The 27,364-nt window shown below is 41.6% G+C and overlaps 1 protein-coding gene across 1 annotated transcript; it reads right to left on the reverse strand.

The window, feature by feature from the left end:
• Nucleotides 1-1,683: 1,683 nt before the first annotated feature.
• dbndd1 (dysbindin domain containing 1) lies at nucleotides 1,684-15,409 on the reverse strand. The gene is made up of 4 exons (XM_067380580.1): nucleotides 15,354-15,409; nucleotides 5,964-6,110; nucleotides 5,551-5,688; nucleotides 1,684-1,856 (listed from the first exon to the last, which is right to left on the reverse strand). Exons 1-4 carry the CDS (start codon nucleotides 15,382-15,384, stop codon nucleotides 1,684-1,686), a joined length of 489 nt encoding a protein of 162 aa, XP_067236681.1. The 5' UTR covers nucleotides 15,385-15,409.
• Nucleotides 15,410-27,364: the final 11,955 nt, after the last annotated feature.

Genomic DNA, 27,364 nt, shown 5'->3' on the forward strand with positions numbered 1-27,364 from the left:
TGTATAGATCATGCTTGACATCATTGAACCCTGTAATAACCCTGGTAACATATACAGTACAGCTTTTTGATAGGTGCATGAGTCCAGCAGTTTCCAACAAACTTTTACTTTTGATGATTTTCATTTGAACTGCCCACCCAATGGCTTCCTTCTCTTTTAGGATTATTTGTGAATCAGGTATATTTTAAGACACAATTTTTTGCTGTGCACCAGTGATCACAAATGAGGCCTTTGATGATGTCTTGATGTAAAATTGTTAAATTAATGACATTTAATGATACAGAGCTGTTAAAAACATATTGCTAAAAGATTATTATCCCTTACATCCATTCAAATGCAACTTTTTCAATTGCTATACTCTAAGTTAGGCCAGAAACATACTACGCAAGTATGCAAACTCAGAATTCTTGTGTGGTTCTGTTGTGCATAATGTGTGTTCTTGTTACTTTGGCTGTGACAAACCTCAGTACTCAATGGGGAGAAGGTTACTTTCAGAAAGTTGGTCGAAATGAAAATAACATGTTCAGCAGTATTCTCTTAAACTGCTGCACATTGATGTAGGTAATGATTCTCAACCCTATTCACATTTTGGATAACGTGTAAATAAAAGTAATGTGGTTATATTAGATGTGTATTTTTTCCTGATAAAGTACGCATCTAGTATAGCCAAATTATTATTTTTGGATTTACATTGAGCAACAGATATTTGTGAGTGCCAGGACCGGAATTGAGAACCACTGACCTAACTGAAGTCTTCAGGATTACTAGAAAACTCCAGGTAGTTGTGGATATTTTTAATATAGGCTTTTTAAAAGATAAAAATCAATGTGAGTTCCTGGATGTGGGATTTTATTTCTTCTATGCAATAGGATCCACCTACAATTGTTTAGGTGTGAAGCAGGTTGGTTCTAAAGTCGGCTAGAAGGTGTCCCTACAGAAGCAGGACCGGACGCTTTTGCTTTATGCTAATACCCATCCCAAACCACCTTGCTTCAATGTTGAGAATGCAACACATAATTGTACTGGAATATGATTTGCGTTCTGACAAATTTTGAAACTGAATGATGCATGAAATTGAGATGATGAAGCTTGTCTGTGTTCATGTACTTGCGTAGAGTATGTTTTAGGCCTTTGTTTCTGGGTCTCACACTTTCATGCAGAATCTCCTCAAAGGACACTTCTGTTGGAAATCCTTGTAACTGCTCTCTGTTCCTTCACACAGACATGTCCTGAACTACACTGTAGGTTCTCTGAATGCGTCTCATCACAGTTGCTTCCTCAACACATTGCTTTGTTCCTTAAACAGTTCCTTGATGATTCAAATCAGTTGCTCCTTAGATTCACATTGCTGGAGCTGGTGTGGTCCATAAATGCTACATCTTGCTTCAAGTTCTCCATATGCAGTAGTCACATGGAGAAGATTGAAAGTGACTAGGTCCCAAAGAGGCATCCCAAAATCCTGGTTGGATGAAGTCTGTTCCATCTGGAGGAAGAGCCTACACTTATCCCAGCTTATTGGAGCTGTCTTCTTGCCCATAATGAACAAGGGGATTGCATTATCTTTAATTGGGATCACCATGTCCTTTGATCCCAAAGGTTCCCCGTCTCCTTGCTTGAGAAGGAACCTCCACTCTCCAGACAAGGGCTTTGTTCTCTACCTAAGCCCCTGTAGCTGCCCCTGACTCAAGGCTGCTGGGATTGCGAACGCTCTATCTTCAGCATTGGCTCTGTGTTTTCGGAGTCACTGTGGTGCTTTCGATCTCTCGGCTGTTGTTCCCCTTTTCCACCGCGGGTCCAGGAGGGCGAACGGACGTAACCGGTGTGTGGAAATCTAGGCAACGGCGGCTGATGGCGATCTGTGGGGTGAACTTACAAAACCAACCAATGAAAAACAACTTCATAACCACTCACAACAATGATGTGGCTATAATTCTGTTCCAAAACCTAGTATGCTGCTTACCTAGGTGGCATTTTAATGCACCATATGTCCATTCATGACATGGAGGCTGCTCCAACTGTTAAGCAGCAAGGGTTATAACAGGGGTGACCAGTCCTGTTCCTGTAGATCTGCCTAACTGCAGGGCTTAGATCTAACCCTGATCAAACAGACCTTTCTGTAATTATCAAGTGCTTCTGAAGATCTTAATTAGCTGGTTCCGTTGTGTTTGATAAGGGCTGGCGCTGAACTTTGCAGGAAGTTTGATCTCCAGCAAAAGGATTGGGCACCTCTGGTTTATATGTTGTCTTCCAAGTTGCCTTGTTTTGGCCTAATACTTAAGTACTTTACACGTTCACATAAGCATTTCAACCCACCCTTTGACACAAATGTCTTGCACTGATTTGACCTCCATATGAAAAGCACTAGTACAGGGCTAGCAAAACGGCTTCTGTAGGGTTACCATGCTGCAGAGTTTAGCTCCAACCCTAAGCAAACACATCTGAACAAGCTAATCATGTTCAGGATTACTTGAGAATTACAGGCAGGTGTGTCGAGCAGGTTTGGAACTGAAGTCTGCAGGAAGGTAGCCCTGCAGAAGCAGGGATGGCTACCCCTGCATTAGTGGGTAGCATCATAAAAGGGTGGTTAAGGCACCCTTTCATGGAAGGCCAGAGTCCAGTTTAATTCCAGACCCAATTAAACACCTGAACCAGCAAATCAAGGTCTTCAGGATCACTAGAAACTTCCAAGGAAGTGTTCAAGGCAGGTTGAAGCTGAACTTTGCAAGACGTTGACCCTCCAGTAGCAGGATTGATCACCCCTGGTTTTAGGGAAAGGGCATACATAACATTTCCATTTTAATTTCATCATATGTCTTTGCTTTGTTGTGTACAACTTGAAAGGTTATTGGCAACATTGAAACTGTTTGACCTGTAGACAGTGTTGTCAGGGGTAGGAGGATCAGTGATCAGTCACAGGGTTGCTGCCTATGAAGAGCTCTTTAAACCAGTCACTTATGAGGTTACATGATGGTTAGGCTGCTGCTTTAGGCGGTAGACAGCAAAGCAGCTCACTAGATTTTGGAATAGAGTTCATATGATTCACGTCTATTTGACTTCTTACTGAAAAGGATTTGCAGTAGCAAAGCAACCATTTTCAATGAGATCTGTCAATCTGAGGCAACATGAGCAACAGATTCTTTTGGTGTTCATTTAAAGTTCATTACCATGCAAATGCATAATGATACAGTGAGGCAACTACTAATATAGTTGGATACAACAGTTAATTCGGAATGCCAACTAACAACCACACATAAAAATATGAGGTGACCTTTGGTTTATTCGCTGTCATTGTGAACACCTCTCGGCATCCATTTTAAACACTGGCAACACTTAAATGGGCCAAGACAAATGTTAATCACATAACTTGGAGACCAGACAGCATAAAATGTAAGGGTTCTAGGTAATGCTAATATGAATTGAAGTGGAGAGTGGTGCTGACATTGCCTCATAGTTAATATTTAATATGTACACATTTGTGCACTTCAGCTCAGAACTTAATCAAATAATAATGTGCTCACTGTAGAATTCCATGGAACTGACTGTACATGTAGCCAAGTATTCAACATTCTCTACTGAAAATATTATCCATCTGTTTTTTTGTCTTGTGAACATCCAGTGAACATTCTGTCATAGACAATAGAGTGCTGCTGGAATGAGTCCTAAAACAGAAAATGGCTAGCATTTTTATACATCCGGTTCCCTTGTCCCAAAGTCAATGGATTTTGAGGGAGGGGTTCTAGCAGACCAATCACAGCGCTTGTGATCCGTGTAAAATTGACGCGTTGTTACATTTTTGGAGCTACATGCTACATATAGCATGTGATATAACAACAGCGTAAGTTCAACACTGAAGTATAAATCAGCCTTTAAGCACATTCAGTCATCATCGGACCGGTTGAATTCTTGGGGATTTCTGGGAGACGTGTGTGTTGCTATCTTTAATGGTCCCCCTGGAAACAAAGTCGTCATGACACCCAACCCCCTCATGGAAGCTGTTGTGTTTACAACTGTGACAATGAGCGCTTATCAGGATCAACTAAATGCTGGGTTTTCAAAAGTATGTGAAGTTCACAGCATAGGGCAATAGCCCTGCAGAGTTTTAACCCTGCTTCAACACATAGCCTATTCACTATTTTCCCTACATTATTTCATTAATATACAAGTGAGTGAATTCAGACACTGAGTGTGCTGGAGAGGCAGCCATTTGCATATGCTTTCTGTTTAATAAACATTTGAATCTAAACAAACTGGCAGCTCCAGTAGTAATGAAAAGATGTGTCTTGAACACGTTCATTATCGAAGGCGTTTCATCTGCGATAATGAACGCGATATTGCGTAGCATGTCGGTGAACTACGGTTCTGTCTATTAAATGCCGCTCCATTTGAAAGCAGGTGATGCCGATTTAGCGGTAATCAGGAAACGGGCTTTACTGACGAAATGCGCGTGACAATCTCATATGCGATATATCGCCCAGCCCTACATTGTGCGTACATCAGTTGTACACTCATTGTTGCGATGAATTATGGGATTGAAAGAGTGCAATCGATAACGTCCACTTTGTTTTTGGACACCACTACAAATGGCTGTCCCCTCAAATAGTGCCCTATTTAAGGGTATAGGGGCGATTTCCGACACAGCCCTGTCATTTTCAAATAAGGATTTGATTAGCTGAATCAGGTGTGTTTAATTACGGTTGAAGCTAAACTCTGGAAGGCTGTGGCCCTCCAGGAACTGAGTTTTGTACCAGTGGCATAAACCTTTTAAAATGTGTCCGAGAGTTTTACACGGTGGACTGTTATTGCAGGGACTAGTGTTGTGAAAAGAACCGACTTCGGTACCAAGTCGATACTGAAATTTTAAAAATGTGAGGCTTTGAGCGCTTTTGAATGGATTTGTAAACACCTCTGATTGGTCATTGTGTTTACGCGCTCATCTGATGTATATGTGATTGGCTTCAATGATCGACGCTTCAAAAACATGTTGTAAATACACAAAAATGACGCTCTTTGCCGAGCGCTTGCACAGATACACATGGGAACGTTTGAAAGCAGGCATCTTCCGTGTGCTTTCAAACGCTCTTGTGCGTTGATCATTGTAGCCAATCACAGACATATCAGATGAGTGTGTGAACATAACAGCCAATCAGAGGTGTTTACAAATCCGCTCAACAGCGTACAAAGCATCACATTTTTAAAATTCCAGTACTGGGTGGCAAAATCTGTACTTTTGACAACACTAGCAGGGACATTGACTTTACATTTTCATGCCCCTAAACATGACACTGAACAAAATGGACTATGATTGGTTGCTTTACATGTCGATTAGATGGCCTCTGGGCGGTCCTTGGTCAATAGAGTCCAGACCTTCTGCCGCCAGTCTGAAGTTCTGGCTATGTGAGACTAGGGTGATGTTAACTTCCAGGTTGGTGTTATCCCTGCAGCACTCTATTTCTCTTTTGAGGACTGGAATGATTTAGCATTGACTTACTAAATAATTATTTAATTTTAAACCTCCTGATAAAAAATCTGTGACTCGCTGGGGAAACTCACTCGCTGGGGATTCTGTATGATTCTCCTCATCTGAGTCAGCAAACACCTCTCCCAGCTCCTGGTCAGACATGTCTGTGAGCTCCGTCAGGTCCAGGAGGTCAAAGTGTACCTCCAGAGAGGACACACTGCTGAGAGGCTCTGAGATCAAGCAGAGGACATCAGAATGTAACTACATCACTAAGAGCAATGAGACTTTTACCATCATAAATTGACGTGTACTATTGGTCGAATCTAAAGCAAATATGTCTGGCTCATATATCTAGGTCAATGTTAATGTTAAGGTCAATTGTAGTGAAAATGCTGTGAAAAAAATCATAATGGTCTTATAATTTCTGTTGCACAAAATCAAATTATTTTGATTAGGAGTGGAATTTGACCCAGATGTGTTCTTGAGAGGTCACCATTTTACTCACGTCGTTTCTCTGTGATCAGCACCTGGCTGCCATGATGGGCCGGGGTACCAACATGCTCTCCTGAGGCATTGTGGGATGCCTCACTGGTGAGACTGGCAGAGCTGGAAGACTTCAGAAGCTTCTGGAACTCTCGGTCTCGAAGTGGCTCTAAAGATATTTTTTAAATATAGAACAGAAAGGTTTTATAACCTTACTGTACAATGCATATCTAATGTACAGTAAATATACACATAGAAATATATAAAAGAAAAAGAAATTTATAATGCATCTGTTTTGCTGAGAAAAAAAAATGTAGTAGTGTTTGCCCATTGCCACAATATTAGTGTATTCTAGGTGGTAACCAGGTCATTGCTATGCAGTTGCTAGGGTGTTCTGAGTGGTTGTTACTGCACTGCTATGGAATTGCAGAGGGTTTTGGGTACTTGTGAACACAATATTTGCAAGGGTGTTCTGCTTTGTGGTAGTCTGAGCATTGCTATGTGGTTGCTAGGGTGTTCTCCATGTCTCGTTCTCTAATGGGGTTTGCCAGTGGTTGCCAAAGAAGTGAAACAGAAGATGCTTGTGTTTCACTGACTGTTTAAAGAGCTTGCAGCCATCTATTGATTTCTTGCCGCAGTAGTCAAAGCAGACAAGCATTTTATGGTTGAAGGCAGTTCAATTACACACATGGGACATGAAAACAAGTGGACAATATGATCTACCTCTGTATTTTTGGAGCACAAACATTTTACCCTCCATTAATTTTAATAAAACATATTAACCAAATTATTTGGGGTAAAATATTTTTTCTTTTTGTATTAATTATTTATTCAAGGGGTCATATGATGCCACTTTTACAAGATGTAAAATAAGTCTCTGATGTCCCCAGAGTGTGTATGTGAAGTTTAAGCTCAAAATACCCCACAGATAATTTTTTATAGCATGTTAAATTTGTCACTTTTTGAGGGTATCCCTTTAAATGCAAATGAGCTGCTGCTCACAAGAAGAGGGCGGAGTTTCAAGAGCTCAAGGTAGCAGCTCTGATTACCTCAGACAGACTCACTGAAAATGTCAGAAAGTTTCAAACCGGAGTCGGACAATTATGGAGAGACTCAAGAAGTAGTGACAACATGTAGAATGCATCAGGACATTTCTGAAAGATTAGTTGATGAATTTATGTAGCTTTTGTGGAGTTAACTATCTTAAAGTCATTGATTAGCATATTTTGTCATGATAATCTATAAACCGCTCATGTGGGAACTGTTGTAAGATCCTACAGAGCTAGAGAATATATGCTGCATGAAGATAGAACAAGTATAGTTTAGTTTAAAGGTGCCCTAGATTGTTTTTTTAAAAGATGTAATATAAGTCCTAGGTGTCCCCTGAATGTGTCTGTGAAGTTTCAGCTCAAAATACCCCATAGATTTTTTTTTAATTAATTTTTTTAACTGCCTATATTGGGGCATCATTAACTATGCACTGATTTTTTCAGCACGGCCCCTTTAAGAGATGTGTTCACTCTGCCCCACGAGCTCTCGACTATACATTGAATAAACAAAGTTCACACAGCTAATATAACCCTCAAATGGATCTTTACAAGATGTTCGTCATGCATGCTGTATGCATGCTTCGAATTATGTGAGTAAAGTATTTATTTAGATGGTTACGTTTGATTCTGTGTGAGTTTGAGGCTATGCTCTGTGGCTAACGGCTATTGCTACACTGTTGGAGAGATTTATAAAGAATGAAGTTGTGTTTATGAATTATACAGACTGCAAGTGTTTAATAATGAAAATAGCAACGACTCTCGTCTCCGTGAATACGGTAAGAAACAATGGTAACTAACCACATTTAACAGTACATTAGCAACATGCTAACAAAACATTTAGAAAGACAATTTACAAAAATCACTAAAAATATCATGTTATCATGAATCATGTCAGTTATTATTGCTCCATCTGCCATTTTTTACTATTGTTCTTGCTTGCTTACCTAGTCTGATGATTCAGCTGTGCACAGATCCAGGCGTTAATACTGACTTTCCTTGTGTAATGATTCCAATTATGCAAATATTTGGGTCATACATATTAATGATCCCGACTGTTACATAACAGTCGGTGTTATGTTGAGATCCGAGTGTTTTCCGGAAGTCTTTTAAACAAATGAGATTTACATAAGAAGGAGGAAACAATGGAGTTTGAGACTCACTGTATGTCATTCCCATGTACTGAACTCTTGTTATTCAACTATGCTGAGGTAAATTCAAATTCTGATTCTAGGGCACCTTTAATTACGGTTATAACTTATGATATCATCTTGCTTTTATGACATGCTATTGCATTTGTGTTACATACTGCAATAACATGGTCTCACCCCCTTTGTTGCATGTTCTCGGGGGCGGGTTTATGTACATTTTAGTGTTAGTGATGTCACTTACCTGGGAAGAAGCTTGTTGTAGTCCCTACCAGCCGTTTATTGTAGTCCTTAAACAGAAATATCTCCCTCTGTAAAAGAAAATATCTCCCTTTGCATTGAAATTGAGCGCTGTAACTTTGCAGATACTCTTTATGCTCAAACAGCAACATTACACACTAACTAAAGTTAAAAAAGTGAAATCATAAACAACCCCCCCTTTAAAATTTGTATTAATTATTTTTGCTCTTAAAGGTGCCCTAGAATTAAAAAAAATTAATTTACCTTGGCATAGTTAAATAACAAGAGTTCAGTACATGGAAAAGACATACAGTGAGTCTCAAACTCCATTGTTTCCTCCTTCTTATATAAATCTCAACATAACACCGACTGTTACGTAACTGTCATGATCACCGTCTGTTCCTGTCAGTTCCCGGACTACATCTCCCATCATCCTCTCTGCCACTCACCTGCACACACTTCACACTAATCACCAATCACCACATCCAGCTGCAGCTCATTACACGGACTATAAAAGACTCATACACACACCACCTCACTGCTAGGTCTTGTTTTCCCTGTGTTGCATTACCAAGCGTTATATCCTGTCTGCCTGTCCTGTGTTACCGTTCCTGCCTGTTTCCTGTTTGTTGACCCGTTGCTGCCTGTCCTGACCATCGCCTGCACCCTGACTACGATTCTGCCTGTTCCTTGTTGTTCCCGTTTGCTCCCGTTTGACCCTGCCTGTATGACAACGCTCACTGTAAATAAAGCTTTGCATTTGGATCCCTACCTGAGTCCCGCATTCGTTACAGAAGACCTAGCCCTACCCAGGTCCAGCAAGCTTTGTGAGCGTTCCCGTCTCGGCAATATGAATCCATCTGCTCAGTTGATGTGTCTCCGTCAAGGAGACAGAGCATTAGAGGATTATGTCAAGGAGTTTATCGGACTGGCACAGTTAACGTGTTTTGATGAGGTATGTCTCATGATCTTTTTCCGAGGAGGACTGTCTCATCCGCTGTGTTCCGTCATGCCGTTTCACGATCCCAGGTGGTCGTTGGAGCAATATATTGTCCTCGCATTGCAGCTGAGTGGTTCTAGTTTTACCGTGGGTGTCGCGGAGGAACACGACACCACGTTGCATCACGTAATGGCTGCCGCTAAAGAGGACATTCACAAGATGGCGTCAACAACAACAACGCCAGTTCATACCCCCGCTGATCGCCCAGAGTCAAGTCACGTCTTCGCTGATCACCCAGAGCAATGTCACGCCTTCGTTGATCGCCCAGAGCAATGTCACGTCGCCGCTGATCGCCCAGAGCACCGTCATGCCTTCGCAGATCGCCCAGAGCAATGTCACGCCTTCGCAGATCGCCCAGAGCAACGTCACGCCTTCGCTGATCGCCCAGAGCAACGTCACGCCTTCGCTGATCGCCCAGAGCAATGTCACGTCGCCGCTGATCGCTCAGAGCCACGTCACGTCTCTAGATCAGTCAGAGAACGTCAAGGATTACGTTCCAGTGTGGTTGACCCACCGCTGGTTTCAGCACGGGCGGCTGGTATTCCCAAGCATACACCAGCCGTCTCATTCTCAATCCCGCCGGCCGCGCCGCTCTCAATCCCGCCGGCCGCATCGCAATCAAGCCCGCCTGTTTCAACGCACTCAAGCCCGTCTGTTTCAACGCACTCAAGCCCGTCTGTTTCAACGCACTCAAGCCCGTCTGTTTCAACGCACTCAAGCCCGTCTGTTTCAACGCACTCAAGCCCGTCTGTTTCAACGCACTCAAGCCCGTCTGTTTCAACGCACTCAAGCCCGTCTGTTTCAACGCACTCAAGCTCGTCTGTTTCAACGCACTCAAGCTCGTCTGTTTCAACGCACTCAAGCTCGTCTGTTTCAACGCACTCAAGCTCGTCTGTTTCAACGCACTCAAGCTCGTCTGTTTCAACGCACTCAAGCTCGTCTGTTTCAACGCACTCAAGCTCGTCTGTTTCAACGCACTCAAGCTCGTCTGTTTCAACGCACTCAAGCTCGTCTGTTTCAACGCACTCAAGCTCGTCTGTTTCAACGCACTCAAGCTCGTCTGTTTCAACGCACTCAAGCTCGTCTGTTTCAACGCACTCAAGCTCGTCTGTTTCAACGCACTCAAGCTCGTCTGTTTCAACGCACTCAAGCTCGTCTGTTTCAACGCACTCAAGTTCGAGTCCGCCGGTTGCTACGCACTCAAACTCTCTGGATGCGATGGACGAGATGGCCATTTCGCCAGTGCCCACGGGCAAGATGGCCGCCCTTTCGGTGTCTGGAATAGAAGGGGTTGTTCCAGCCATTGAGTCCGCTCCAGCCAGTGAGTCTGCTCCAGCACAGCCTGCTCTCCTGGTCTGTCCTGTCTTGGCCCAGAGGGCTGTGCTCACTTTTTATGTCTTGGCTGTCCTGCGTGCATTGATGAACTCAAGCTCTATGGACTTTGGAACAGTCTGCCAGCCCGAGCAGCCCGCTGTTGTCTCAGAGCCATCCGCTGTCGTGCCAGAGCAGCCCGAGTCGCCAGCTGTCGTCCCAGAGCAGCTCCAGCCTGAGCCTGCTGCCATCGCTGAGCTGTCCACTCTTCTTGATACGGCCATGGAGGCCGTCACCGAGCTGTCCGCTCTCCCTGATATGACCACTGAGCACCCTTGGTCAGCCCTGCTGCCGCCGCCCAGGCCGCCTGCACTGCCGCTGCCACCGCCCAAGCATTCTGCCCTGCTGGTGCCATCCAGGCCTTCGGTCCACGAACCTGCGACGGGCCCCGCTGAAATCCCCAAGAACTTTTTGGGGGGGGGCAGTATACCTAGGGGTGGGGAGCTTGTGGGTGGGGACCCTGCTCAACCATGGCCATTAAGGGCCTCTGAACTGTTATGGCCATCTTTGAACTGCAAATTATTATGGCCTTTAATGGACTCTGACCCGCTGGGGTCACCGATAGACCCTGACCTGCCGTGGCCGCCCGAGCCACCTGACCTGCCGTGGCCGCCCGAGCCTCCTGACCCGCCGTGGCCGCCCGAGGCTCCTGGACCTGCATTGGGGACCCCGTTTCTGTCTGCATGCAGGTCTCCAATGCACCCACCCTCCCTCCCTCCCTAGCTGTTCCTTTTACGCCGCGAGGACGCGCCTTCCGGGAGGGGGGCGTTATGTCATGATCACCGTCTGTTCCTGTCAGTTCCCGGACTACATCTCCCATCATCCTCTCTGCCACTCACCTGCACACACTTCACACTAATCACCAATCACCACATCCAGCTGCAGCTCATTACACGGACTATAAAAGACTCATACACACACCACCTCACTGCTAGGTCTTGTTTTCCCTGTGTTGCATTACCAAGCGTTATATCCTGTCTGCCTGTCCTGTGTTACCGTTCCTGCCTGTTTCCTGTTTGTTGACCCGTTGCTGCCTGTCCTGACCATCGCCTGCACCCTGACTACGATTCTGCCTGTTCCTTGTTGTTCCCGTTTGCTCCCGTTTGACCCTGCCTGTATGACAACGCTCACTGTAAATAAAGCTTTGCATTTGGATCCCTACCTGAGTCCCGCATTCGTTACAGTAACAGTCGGGATCATTAATATATACGCCCCCAATATTTGCATATGCCAGCTCATATTCAAGGCATTACACAAGGGCAGCCAGTATTAACGTCTGGATCTGTGCACAGCTGAATCATCAGACTAGGTAAGCAAGCAAGAACAATAGCGAAAAATGGCAGATGGAGCAATAATAACTGACATGATTCATGATATCATGATATTTTTACTGATATTTGTAAATTGTCTTTCTAAATGTTTCGTTAGCATGTTGCTAATGTACTGTTAAATGTGGTTAAATTTACTATCGTTTCTTACTGTATTCACGGAGACAAGAGCCGTCGCTATTTTCATTTTTAAACACTTGCAGTCTGTATAATTCATAAACACAACTTCATTCTTTATAAATCTCTCCAACAGTGTAGCATTAGCTGTTAGCCACGGAGCATAGCCTCAAATTCATTCAGAATCAAATGTAAACATCCAAATAAACACTGTACTTACGCGATTAGACATGCTGCATGACGAACACTTTGTAAAGATCCATTTTGAGGGTTATATTAGCTGTGTGAACTTTGTTTATGCTGTTTAAGGCAAGCGCAAGCTCCGGGGGCGGGGGAGCATGAGAATTTAAAGGGACCGCAGCCTGAATCAGCGCATATTTAATGATGCCCCAAAATAGGCAGTTAAAAAAATGAATAAAAAAAAAATCTATGGGGTATTTTGAGCTGAAACTTCACAGACACATTCAGGGGACACCTTAAACTTATATTACATCTTTTGAAAACACGTTCGGCATCTTTAATACTATTTTATTTTATTGTGTATTTTTATAAAATTATAGAACTTATTACTCCAAAACTGTCTATATCTCAATACATAATGTAGATAAATATTTAAAGTTCTCCTATATTATGCTTTTCTGAATATTACCTTTCATGCAGTATAATATAGCTGTGAGTGTCAAAGGTCTGCAAAGATCAAAGTGCAGATGAATGGAGTTAACGTTGCTAAAAAAGAGAACCGATTCTGAACTGCTGAAACGAGTTGCCAGTAACTTCAGTGTCACTTCCTGCTCAAACCTACATAAGTTTGTAAAAATTTGCATAATGCCAGCATATGGTCTTAATTGGCTGCCAGTAAACAACATCTATTTTACTCCTCCCCCAAAACCCTGTAGTTGTAGCTGAGACTGGAAGAGTTTCGTTCGTGTAGTTCATGTCGAGAAGATGCTGTTTTCTGAGCTGCGAGTCCAATTTGTACGCACTTCAAAAGGAAAAGGACTCGCACTAGAATAAAACAACACCATCGTTCATATCACTGTTTATTAAGTGCTGAGGAAGATCCAGTGCTAAAATTCAGATGGTAATAGACATTTGGTTTCTGATGAACGCTGTAAGGCATAGACCAATCACAACAGATTGAACCATCTGACCAATCAGAGCAGAGTAGGATCTCAGAAAGGAGGGTTTAGAGAGACTAAATCTTTGATCTAACCGTTTCAGTCACTGTGAGAAAAGAGCGGATGCTGCAATGTATAGTGTTTTTTGATCTTGGATGCACATAAGCCTATAGTAGAAGACTACAAAACAAAATTAGGAACCTTTAAGATAGTATAATGAGTGCATAACCTTAAAGGGTTAGTTCACCCAAAAACTCGCCCTCATGCCATGCCACACCCGTAAGACCTTCGTTAATCTTCTGAACACAAATTAAGATATTTTTGTTGAAATCTGATGGCTCCGTGAGGTCTGCATAGCCAGCAATGACATTTCCTCTCTCAAGATCCATTAATGTACTAAAAACATATTTAAATCAGTTCATGTGAGTACAGTGGTTCAATATTAATATTATAAAGCGACAAGAATATTTTTGGTGCGCCAAAAAAAAAACAAAATAACGACTTATTTAGTGATGGCCGATTTTAAAACACTGCTTCAGAAAGATTCGGATCATAATTAATTAGCGTATCAAATCAGCGGTTCGGAGCGCCAAAGTCAAATGATTTCAGCGGTTTGACATGCAATCCAAATCATGATTCGATACACTGATTCATAACGCTCCGAATCTTTCTGAAGCAGTGTTTTGAAATTGGCCATCACTATATAAGTCGATATTTTATTTTTTTGGTGCACCAAAAATATTCTCGTCGCTTTATAATATTAATATTGAACCACTGTACTCACATGAACTGATTTAAATATGTTTTTAGTACATTAATGGATCTTGAAAGAGGAAATGTCATTGCTGGCTATTAAGGCCTCACTGAGCCATCGAATTTCATCTAAAATATCTTAATTTGTGTTCAGAAGATTAACAAAGGTCTTATGGGTGTGGAACGACATGAGGGTGAGAAATTAATGACAGAATTTTCATTTTTGGGTGAACTAACCCTTTAAAGGCTGCTATCACAAAGCTTGTGTTCTTGTATTCTGTCTGTGCTCCAAGAACGTGGCATTTTGTGTGGTTTGGCGAGGCTCTTTTCCTGTAGTAGTAGCTGGAGCTGTGCTGAATGTGGACTTGCAAAAACATAAGGGTGAAAAAAAGGAAATGACATAAAAAAATTTGCATACAAGTCAGAATGCATGACTAATTGTATGAATTATTTCACATTATTTTTTAAAATAATGAATCACACAAAATTAACATTAAATTGACAGACCTAAAAAAAACTCTCCTCTTTGTGAGAAGACAGAAGCAGCAGAAGATTACATCCAGGTGGATACCTCAGAACATATTTAACAGATTCATCCAATTTCTCAGTACATAAACTTTTTTTATCAGTTCCATAACATGTTTTATCCCACATCTGAAGAATCTATTATGTGATGATACAGAGTTTTCCAGCTGCGGCTGTTCTCCGCAGTCTGCGGGTCATCCCTCCCTACCGCACACCTCTCATTAGCCCACACACAGCAGATTCCACTGGCTTGTTCTCTTTTTGTGTTTGCCAGGCATGCAAATATTGGTGCAGGGACTGCTATATATTAGTGTATTCCAAAAAGCTCTCAATCTAAACCATACATGCCAAAATGAACTATATTTTTAGCATCACCCAGTGGTACCCAAGTCCCATTGTCCCTAAGTAACCGCTGCAAAGATGCAACTCAATGTCAAATTCTCAAAAAGGGTCGCATCCAAAAATCCCTCTCGTTCATGACCTTTGCTGTTTATTCAGATTTCATCTTTAGTAATCATTTGACAATTCTGCTATAATTCATAAGCCACCACCCTAAATGCATCCAAGTTACTGTGCCTTTTCCCATGTGCATAAATGCAAGCTGCCCGCGCCAAGCACTACCGGCTTCTTTGACTGCCTGCTTTGTCTGTGCGTTCAAGAAAAAAAAAAGACATGGTGGCAGCTCTTACAGTGGGCTATTGAATGCAATGGGTGTGCGTGTTTAAATGCGTCGCAGCTAGCCGGCTGAAGAAATGTTTGCTCTTACCTGCAGCACTAGAGTCTGCCTGAGCCTCCATTAAGTCTATTGTAGCAGCCGGTGCAATGCTGTTAGGCGTCGCAGCCAGGATTAGAGGGAGCGCCTCCTGTCTCGTGTACGCTCTCTATCTCTTTCTAGCTCCTCGCTCTCTCTCTCTCTCTCTCTCCCTCTCTCTTCCCCACCCCTTCATGCACAGTCACACATTCACTCCTATTGTCACTGCAGCGCACACAACAGTGACACAGAAAGAGTCCTACTAGAGAGAAACGCAGTCAGCCACTACACAACTGCCACACTGCATGACACACCAAAACGGGGAAGAGAGCGAGGGAGGGTGGCGCCCATAGACAATAAAAATGTTTTAGATAGAAAGGCAGAGGTCTACTGATCCAGCACAGGTTTGGAAATAAGATAGGAATAACTGTGTTTAGATGATTATCATTCACTTTTGTTCATTTAATAAAAAAATTATAATTTTGAAAGATTTTATGCATTAAACAGTCACTGGCTAATAGTCGTAGTAGTTGAAGGCCAGAAAAATAGGCAGAGATGCTTAGCCAACACATTGTTAGCACACGGTTCTATTAAAATTCAGTCGGGTAGTAACAACCCCAGTACTCGAGGGGCCATAATGTTACTTTCAAATGTCTGTGCCATAATTCTGTAAGCTAGTCCTATAAACATCGACTTCATCTAAAATTTTCAACATCCTGTTCCTTAGTGATGGGAGAAACTACAATTTTCGAAACTTTTAATCAATTGAACCAATTTCTTCGCAAAATAATTCACTGTTTCGAAGCACTCGATATGCCATAAACTGGTAACGCCTGTGTAAATGCGGTGACAAACCAAATTCAAATGTTTTATTGAAGGCGTAATCTATTAAATGCAAATGACAAACCATCTAATACCATTAAATATAAAGTGTTTTTGTAATTTTATTAAAGCTGCAGTCCGTAAGTTTTGCCTCTTTGTCGCCATCTCTGTTTGAAACCTGCAATTGCAGTTATTTGCGGAATTAACATCTTTACGTGGGTTGTGCATCGGCACGGCTCCTCAGCGTGGATGAATCTAATGTTTGCTGTCAGTCACCACATCGGTGTGGATACTGTACTTCATAATCACAGATTGTAGTTTTGGAAGGATGACCAAAGTAAGAATTTTCACTGGAAAATGTCATCTGAACAAGTAATAACATGCCTTCCACTTTTGTTCTCACCAACTGAGAAAAAAAGCATTACAATAAATCGTGCTGCCAAACAATCGCTTAGCTCGGATCACGTCAAACCATGCAAATTATTATTATTGTTATACTTTGTTCTCAGATTGTTAATGTTAACAACATCATCATTGCATAACTATGTGTATTTAGTGTGTATTAGTGTTAGCTGTAGATTTCAATTTCTGTACAGTCTAATCTCTAACAATAATTTGTCATACCATGCAATCCGCCATCAAAATAAGTTTAATTTTTGCAGCTGCTGTGAGAAAAGGCTATAAATGATCCTACTCACATGTGATATAGCCTAGTTAGCTGGGACTCCTTCTTTATGTAAACATACGTGATGTAATGACGCAAAGAGAAACGGTGATATGCTCGAATTTCCTGCGAAAACCCACCAGTACCTCCTGAATTATAAAACATTTTTACAAGCTTACCGCTATGAATTGGGCTAAGGTAAGGAGATAGTTTTGAACACTGGCTGGTTATGTACATGCTCAATAATTGATTTTGGATCATTTTTAACCAAAAAAAGTTACAGACAGCAGCTTTAAATTTGTAGGGCTTCATCGCTCCCTATCATTTCAAAACAGTTATGATGTAACGAAATCATGTGACCTTGTCAGTTTGATACAAGCTCTGAATCACTGGTTCAAAACAAATGATTTGCAAAGGTTTCAAAGTTTTTGGGATTGCACACAGACAGTGTATGCAAACATTGGTGGATTGTGCTGATGATGAAAATTACATGTCACATTGACTGCAAACCAGAGTGGAATGTGGACAAGGGATTTATACTTCCTGCTTAATTTCCTTGGCAAGATCAGAGATTATATCTGAGAAGGTCAGCAGACCACTGATTTCAAATAGGAGAAATTGTGCCAAATATGGCAGCTCCAGTAAAACAAGTCCCGCCTTGTTTGATGACAGCATCATGCAGCTGCTGTTGGACTTGCTTGACTGAAGTAATTGAGTGCACTCCCAAGATGGCCAGGAAAAACTTCTCTTCGAATGGCCGCTCCGCCATGATGGTAGTTGGCCTAAAAGAGAAATCTGACCATTAAGGACGTTTTATGCCAACAATTTCCCCCTTGTGGCAATGCTGAGAATGCAACGTGTACTTGCGTTGCATTGTGAAATGTGCTCTGACACATTTCGGAATGGAACACTGCAAAAACATTGAGCTAATCTGGCTATACACATTATCATACACATACTTGTGTTGACATGTTACGGGCTTATGTTTCAATGTTGGATGATTAACTAGTGTTTAATGATTGAACACATTCATACACAAATAAATGGATGCAGTCTAATGAATGTGAAGGTCAGTGTTGGACTTACTGTAGCTATAATACAATTAAAGATATCCCATTTAATGTTAGTTGATTGAGACATCTATTCTGGGCTCGGTTTTGGGACACCAGGTCGAATAAGGTACGCCAAGGCTGATGCTCACAGGTATGTGGTGCCAAATTGGATTAACATCAGCAGATTCCACATCTGAGCAGGGAAACTCTTCCATCTGTTGATAGGCAATACAGAATTGTCACCATGTTTGTCACAAAAAGCATGTTGCCATTAATAGCATACACTGTCATTAAAGCCAAGTACTCTACATAATGTTAACCCTTATTTTCTAACATTCCCAAATGTGTGAGAAAAATGTATGAGATTGTCACATAAGAGTAAAATCTGAGCAGTCCTGTTAATATCGAAAAAATTACACACTTAAACTTTGAGTGTTACAAAACCTTGTTCTGTTGTAAAGCCCCTGTTGGTGTCTTACAGACTGCATTAAGAGCCTCATGGCCACCTTCATGACTTGTCATAGCTCTCTGAACATCCTAGGTTTCAGTTGTTTTCACTATGCCTGAACCAAAAACCATTGGCTAGGCTGTAAAGATTTGCTGACCAAAGAATCCCTGTACAGAATACAATATGTTAGTTATACACATGGCTCTATTTTGTCGATATAAGCTGTAAAATCACTTACACTGTCAGTAAAAAACTGCCCGCTCAAGTCCATTTAAATCTTTTCAAGTCAACATGAAACAGAATTCACAAGCCATTTTTTCTTCCATAATATGACATATTTCATAGTGAGACAGGATATTCAATGAGTATTGTGTTTGAAAATTAGGACTGGGCACTGACACAAATTTCACAAGCTTGCAATTCAATTCGATATCGATTGACTGGGGCCTATGAGATACAGTACATAGCAGATTTTCTCAAGGAAAATGTATTTTTATTTATTTATTATTTTAAAAAGTGACAATGTACATTAATCAACATTCAGAGAGATGTAAATATACCCAAGTTAGCTCAAAGGCTAATATAATGCAGTAAACTATACAGGGGACCCCAGTTAAAATTAACTGGGCTACTTGCAGTTAAATTACACATTTTTATAATAATAACTGTAACAAGTTATTAAGCAACATGCACAATTAAGGAATACTCTTTTATTATAAATGCAGGAGATCTTTAGAACAACACAGGAGTAAACAACACATTAAGCATTGACAATAACCAACAAAGGTCTAAATTGAACAGGGAGTATATAGACAGGGGATAACAAAAACTAAATACAAACCTGGGTCCCACTTTATATTAAGTGGCCTTAACTACTATGTACTTACATCAAAAATAAGTACAATGTACTTATTGGGTTCATATTGAATTGCAAAACACTTTTGCTGCTATTGAGGTGGGATACGGGTAAGGTTAGGGAAAGCTTTGGTGGTATGGGTAGGTTTAAAGGTAGGGGTAAGGTGTAAGGAATGGGTCAACAGTGTAATTATAAATGTAAGTACAGAAATTAATTACAGATGTAATTACATGCAGGTGTTTTTAAAATATAACAATGTAGAAACATGTATGTACACAATAAGTGCATTGTATCAAATGATTCATTTAAATGCAAGTACATAGTAGCTAAGGCCGCTTAATATGAAGTGGGACCCAAACCTGATTCCAAAAAAGTTGGGACACTGTACAAATTGTTAATACAAAAGGAATTCAATAATTTACAAATCTCATAAACTTATATTTTATTCACAATAGAATATAAATAACATATCAAATGTTGAAAGTGAGACATTTTGAAATGTCATGCCAAATATTGGCTCATTTTGAATTTCATGAGAGCTACACATTCCAAAAAAGTTGGGACAGGTAGCAATAAGAGGCTGGAAAAGTTAAATGTACATATAAGGAACAGCTGGAGGACCAATTTGCAATTTATTAGGTCAGTTGGCAACATGATTGGGTATAAAAAGAGCCTCTCAGAGTGGCAGTGTCTCTCAGAAGTCAAGATGGGCAGAGGATCACCGATTCCCCCAATGCTGCGGCAAAAAATAGTGGAGCAATATCAGAAAGGAGTTTCTCAGAGAAAAAAATGCAAAGAGTTTGAAGTTATCATCATTTACAGTGCATAATATCATCCAAAGATTCAGAGAATCTGGAACAATCTCTGTGCGTAAGGGTCAAGGCCGGAAAACCATACTGGATGCCCGTGATCTTTGGGCCCTTAGAAGGCACTGCATCACATACAGGAATGCTACTGTAATGGAAATCACAACATGGGCTCAGGAATACATTGTCGGTGAACACAATCCACCGTGCCATTCAACGTTGCTGGCTAAAACTCTATAGGTCAAAAAAGAAGCCATATCTAAACATGATCCAGAAGCACAGGCATTTTCTCTGGGCCAAGGCTCATTTAAAATGGACTGTGGCAAAGTGGAAAACTGTTCTGTGGTCAGACGAATCAAAATTTTAAGTTCTTTTTGGAAAACTGGGATGCCATGTCATCCGGACTAAAGAGGACAAGGACAACCCAAGTTGTTATCAGCGCTCAGTTCAGAAGCCTGCATCTCTGATGGTATGGGGTTGCATGAGTGCATGGGGCATGGGCAGCTTGCACATCTGGAAAGGCACCATCAATGCTGAAAGGTATATCCAAGTTCTAGAACAACATATGCTCCCATCCAGACGTTGTCTTTTTCAGGGAAGACCTTGCATTTTCCAACTTGTCAATGCCAGATCACATACTGCATCAATTACAACATCATGGCTGCGTAGAAGAAGGATCCGGGTACTGACATGGCCAGCCTGCAGTCCAGATCTTTCACCCATAGAAAACATTTGGCGCATCATAAAGAGGAAGATGCGACAAAGAAGACTTAAGACAGTTGAGCAACTAGAAGCCTGTATTAGACAAGAATGGGATAACATTCCTATTCCTAAACTTGAGCAACTTGTCTCCTCAGTCCCCAGACGTTTGCAGACTGTTATAAAAAGAAGAGGGGATGCCACACAGTGGTAAACATGGCCTTGTCCCAACTTTTTTGAGATGTGTTGATGCCATGAAATTTAAAATCAACTAATTTTTCCCTTAAAATTATATTTTTTTGATATTGATATTTTTTTTATATGATCTAGATATTTGATGTCATCTATGTTGTATTCTGAATAAAATATTGAAATTTGAAACTTCCACATCATTGCATTCTGTTTTTATTCACAATTTGTAGTGTCCCAACTTTTTTGGAATCGGGTTTGTAAGAAACATATGATAATTGAAGCTGCAAGCAGCGATGAAAGGGCCCTCACACCTGGGCTCACTGTGAACAGTGATAGTCATTTAAGTGGATAAATAGAGGGGAAACATGGCAAAGTCATTTTGATGCACCACAGTTCCTGCTGCCAGCAGGTGGCACTTTGACTATAACTGAATATTGCCATGTAGATGTCTTCAGGCCAGGACTATCATCAAACATGTGAAGTTTGGATCAGACTGGACATTGTATGCCTGATTTACAACAACTTCCTGTTTTGTGGTGTTAATCGCCTACATTAGTGTGGTGTGGCATCCTTTAATGTCGGCTGTTATCCAATTTAAGGGAAAAAATCATAGTGTAGAGGTTACAGTTTACCGCTCCTCTGACATCTGCTAATTCTGGGAACTAATTGGCCTGCTTTTAGTTATATTGGGATGCTTATGTGATGTCTCTTGTGAAACGAAAAAGCAGGAAAGGTGTGCAGTTGGGAGAGGCTGAACGGGGACCACTGAGATCTGATCCAGGGGAACAGAGTGACATCGAGAGGCTGATCCTCTCAGAGCGCGATGATTGTCCTCTGGAACAATCTCAGAATGAGTCATTAAAACATGCTTTTGAACTCGGTTGTATCGAGTGACACAAGACACTATGACAAAGGAAGATACAACGCAGTTATTGGTAGCAAAAAATGGTAAATCCACCGGCCTCCCCAAAAGCGCCATTGCACCCTCTTCCATTAATGCAGGACCCCTTCAAAAGAATTGGAATGGACCTCATCGGGCCATTGGAACGATCAGCAAGAGGACATCGTTTTGCATTAGTGCTGTCGGACTATACAACACGATATCCTGAGGCAGTGGTGCTCCGCAGCATCTCAGCAAAGAGTGCTGTGGACGCGCTGTTTCGTTTAATCTCCTGAGTGGGGATTCCGAAAGAGATCCTCACTGATCAGGGCACAAAGTTTATGTCACAAACGTTACGCAAGCTATACGAAGTGAGCACTAAAACTCAATCTCTCGCTCTGGCCCCCGGGAGGAGATCATCTCTCGCCCTCTCAGCTCACTGATGTGGCCAAGTTGCAGGCAGAATTAGCCGATGTGTTCTCGTCCCTACCTTGTTGAACGAATCTCATTCAGTACCAGTGTTGGGGAAAGTTAGTTAAAAGTAATGCATTACAATATTGCGTTACTGCCTGAAAAAGTAACTAAAGCATTACTTAGTTACTTTTTATGAAAAGCAATGCGTTACATTACTTTTGCGTTACTTTTTCTCACCGGGGCTGGGCTGGGCTTGCTTGTTTGTTTTTTAATAATAACAAAAAAGTTCTATTTTTGGTAAAAAGGCCCTTTCACACCAAAAGTAAAATGAATAAGCCTCAGGCTAGAGGTCTGCGCGGGCCGGTTTTTTCGCCCCGCTCCCACAATGGTTCTATTTCGCACCAACCCGCTCCCGCTTAAAATTCACTCTGTGTTTACCCGCTATCCGCATATAGCGATTTTCTTCCCAACCTGATGGGTCCTGCTAAAGATCGTTTCCAGAATCTCGCATTTAAACTTCCCCTAAAGAAAGAGAGTGATTGGGGATAACAAATATAAAATGTTGCATATATACAAGATTTGTAGGCTATTTGTTATTTGTCTATGATGCTGTCAACACCCTATGTCAGAGAAAAAAATGTCACAAAGAATAATAGGCTAAATATCACAGAGAAAAATAAGCTAAATTACATGGCCTACATCACTCAAAACTTTAGGCTAAGCCAAAATTAGAAAAACGAAACTGTTGGCTTACTAGCTATACTGCAAAATGAAATATTTTTTAACATCCACGCAAAAACACAGTGACACTGACTGACGACCGTTTCAGAACGTCTCTAATGCAAAGAACATATCTTGCCAGGTTTCTCAGGACAGGGAACTGGTGACTGTGTGAATGCCACCACTGCAGAAAGTTTTGTTCACTTCAAGATGTCAAAGCATCTCGGGAGCGACCGGGTTATGCCTGCTCCTGCCTAATGTACACTATAGTTACCGACCGCAATCCGCCTTTCATTCAAAATTTAATCCTGCGCAGCGCAGCATGAAATCTTATCGGGTCCCGCGGTTCCCGTGGGAGAACCGTGGGGATGCAGACCTCTACCTCAGGCTGAAGGAAATGCATATTTACACCTGTACAGTAGAGGGCGCAGCTCAAACAAACCTTTCAGGTTTCAACATTCTGGATTAAAGAAGAATAGGATACAGAAGAAGGAAGTTCTAGTTCTTATTTCTAAATCTAATCTAAAGTATTTTTTGCTTATTAGTATGGTTGAATTAGGTATATTGAAGGTCAGCAGCAAAGACATTGGTTAATAATTGAGATTAAATACATAAAGTAAATTTGTGTCATTTAATATAGTTAATTATTACAGTTTTGCAAACATTCTGAGATTCCATTTCACTGTTTTTATTCATTTTGAGGAATACTGAATATTTTCGTGCAAGTGAGATGAGTACATACATGTTCACATTTAGTCTAAAACTACAATAACCATCATGCTTACACAGCGTACACAATACCCTCTGCACTTTATTCCTCTCAACATGGGACAACATGTCAGTCAATAAATGTGAAAAAGTAACTTGCCTTACTTATTTGAAAAAGTAATTTTTTTACTAGTTTTACTTACTTTTTACTTTTTACCTTTACTAGTTACTTGAAAAAGTAATCTGATTACGTAAGTTACTTGTAATGCGTTACCCCCAACACTGTTCAGCACCATATCGAGACTGAGCCAGGTGTGGTTATACGCAGTCGGACGTATCATTTACCTGAACACAAGAAAAAAGTGGTTCAGACAGAATTAGAAGCGATGCTCGAAATGGGGTAATAGAAGAATCCAACAGTGATTGGGCGAGCCCGATAGTTTTAGTGCCTAAAACAGATGGCTCGATTGATTCTGTGTGGATTACCGCAAAGTAAATGCTGTGTCAAAATTTGACGGATATCCCATGCCACAGGTTGACGAATTGCTTGATTGGCTAGGTACAGCTCGCTTTTATTCGACACTGGATTTAACGAAAGGATATTGGCAGATCACCTTATTCCCTGTATCCAAAGAAAAGACAGCCTTCAGGACACCGTTTGGATTACACCAATTTGTTACACTTCCGTTCGGGTTGTTTGGGGCACCGGCCACTTTTCAGCGACTCATAGACAGTATTCTCTGGCCCCATGCTGCATATGCCGCTGCCTATCTAGATGACATTATCATCTATACTAATGACTGGTAGTGGCATATGGAGCATTTGAGGGCTGTCCTGAGAGCGCTGAGAATGGCCGGACTCATGGTCAACCCGAAAAAGTGTGCGGTTGGGCGCGTGGAGGTCAGGTATCTGGGTTTTCACTTGGGTCACGGACAAGTGCGTCCCCAAATTAATAAGACGGCAGCAGTTGCAACTTGCCTGAGACCTAAGACCAAAAATGGACAGTTCCTAGGGCTGGCGGGATATTATAGAAGGTTTGTGCCTAATTATTCTGACCTCACCAGCCCGCTGTCTGAGCTCACTAAAAAGGAAGGACCAGATCCGGTCAAGGCCATTAGATTAGACTGACCAAATATGATGTTGATCTGATTAAAGCTCTTGGAGGAGTTCGTTAAAGTACAACGTCTGGAAATGTCAAAAACTGCAAACATTTTTGCAGAGAAAATTCAAAATATCTCACTTCCTGTTGGGTTTTCAGATTTTGGACCCAGGGACTTTTTGTAGGTATTGGGCTGTTATATGTGTCTACCAAATTTCATACCTGTACGTGAAATTTGCCACACCCATTTCAGGCGTAAATTTTCACCACTTCTGACGCGTGTGCAGTTTGAGTTTTCAGAGATAGTTTTCGAGCATGTTTGCAATTAATTTTGGAGAAGAATAAAAATTGACTGAGCAATTACAATAGGGTCCTCACACCATCGGTGCTCGAGCCCTAATAATTAACCATGGAAACAAACAAACAAACACACATGAACCAAGGAAACAGAAGCTAAACAGAGCAGGGAAACAGGAACTAAGGAAAACACATCAGAATATCAAAGTAAGAGTCCAAGACTGTGACAGTAGTCCCCCCTCCTGGAAGGCACGTCCTTATGCCATAACTGAACATCCAACTGTGGTGGGAGGGAGGGGGCTTTGGGGTTTGGACGTAACCAATAGAGGAGATGGGACTAGGAAGCTGGGTGGGAACATGGTAGGAGGAAGATCTCCGGACGGGACCGGGAGAAGGCATTGATTTGATGCTGGGGACTTGGGAGGGAACTGGATCCACGGATCACTGATCTATAAGGCAGTGGTCCACTCCTGGCTCTGGGATAAATTGGACAGTGTACTTCGACTCTGGGATGACCCAGGTGACAGGCTCTAGTGCTAGGTCTGAGGAAGGCACAGGCTCTGGCTCCTTCTCTGTCTAACAGATGGTGATTGAGGATTCACTGTGCCTGTGCACCCAACCTAGGTACTCCACCAAAGTCCTCTGCTCACGGAGGAGGAGTCAGTGCTGTTAAGTCCATTTGTTTTTCTCTTTTTAGGTTGGTTATTCTGTAAAGAGTTACTAAGCAACACACACATGAAATGAGGAATAATACAGTCTTATTATAAATGCAGGAGATCGTTAGAACAACACAGGAGTCAACAACACATTATGGTTAGACAATAGCTGACAAGGACTAAACTGTACAGGGAGAATATGCAGGGGATAACAAGGAACTAACTAACATTATCCCAATAGCACAATGAGGCAGCTGAACATCATTTTGGACCAAGTGTACCCATTCATGGCAATTGCCTTTCCTGCTGGTAATGGCCATTGCCATCAGGATAATGCGCCATGCCACACTGCCAGAATCATCAAGGAGTGGTTCGAGGAACATGATGGAGAATTTCTGTTAATGCCTTGGTCTGACATGAACCCAATCGAACATTTGTGGTTCGACTTGGAAAAGCTGGTTTGTGCTACATCACCACCACCCCGACTGGAGGACCAAAAAAGGAGGACCTGCTGTTGACATTATGGTACCAGATACCCCAGGAGACCTATTGCCTCCTCATCTAATCAATGCCTCACCGCGTGGTTGCTGTTTTGCAGGCTAAAGGAGGTCCTACAAGTTATTAGATAGGTGGTCATAAAGTAATGGCTCATCTGTGTATTTAATGATTGTTTTAACCATGTAAAACAGTGCTGCGTTACCCCACATAAACAACGTAAAGAGTGGAAGCGGCCGACTGCAGCATTAGCATAATAAAAGCTCCGCTAGACTCTAGATCGGTGTGTAACGCAGGTGTCTTTAATTAGCATTTGCTCCAGTGGCCTCATTCCGCTCCCACGGCTCTCGACCCATCCTGATTCATAACATAACATTAATAAAACTTTATTACATTACCTCATCCATGAACATGGAAGACGACAACTCACATGATTCCTCGCTCATTCACGGCATCATCAACCTAAAAATTTGTTTTGAATAAGTGACCTCTAGTGACGAAAATTACATATTGTGCCTTTAAGCTGCGACAACAAGCAAATCCTGCATATCATCATCTTCCATCATTAAAAGATGAATTCCAGGAGTATCAAATGACTGGTTGATGTTAATTTAAGTGCCTCAAGTAGCTCCAGTGCCAACACCGGTTAAGCTAAAGTCAGCATGAAACAGAAATTGTGATTGTCTTTCCTTCGCTATTGTTACATATAGCCGAGTGAAACAGCTTTTAAGCAAATGTAGGGTGGGGCTTGATTTTGTTAATGGGGAATTGATTGGATGATTGTGGTTTGCTATTGGTGGATCTCATGTGAGTGACAGGTTGCCCCGCCCTCTTCATCAGAGAAGAGAAGAGAAGTCGCTGAAAGAGGAAGGGTAAGTTATTTTTATTCAAGATTACAAGGCACATTAATTTAACAAAATAATGTGCATGTATAAATCATTTATAACAAATACTGCAATATTATATTTTAATTTCATGATGCCTTTAAAGGTATGCCAAGAAAAAAGAAAAAAGAAGAAGAAGAAAGAAAATGCAATTCAGTGCAAATCATACATTTCCTAAATCAACACATTTTTAATGTAAGACCGGGTGCAGCCATTTTCTTGAATGTGCAAGGCTTCATTCGATTCCGACTAAGGTTATTTTTAGCTGTATAAAACTGCTACACTTTGAAGTGCAAACAGATTTACCATTTACTGCACTTTATTATTCTTCGGC

Source organism: Chanodichthys erythropterus, chromosome 24 (genome assembly GCF_024489055.1).
Source record: "Chanodichthys erythropterus isolate Z2021 chromosome 24, ASM2448905v1, whole genome shotgun sequence".
In the NCBI taxonomy this organism is placed as follows: Eukaryota; Metazoa; Chordata; class Actinopteri; order Cypriniformes; family Xenocyprididae; genus Chanodichthys; species Chanodichthys erythropterus.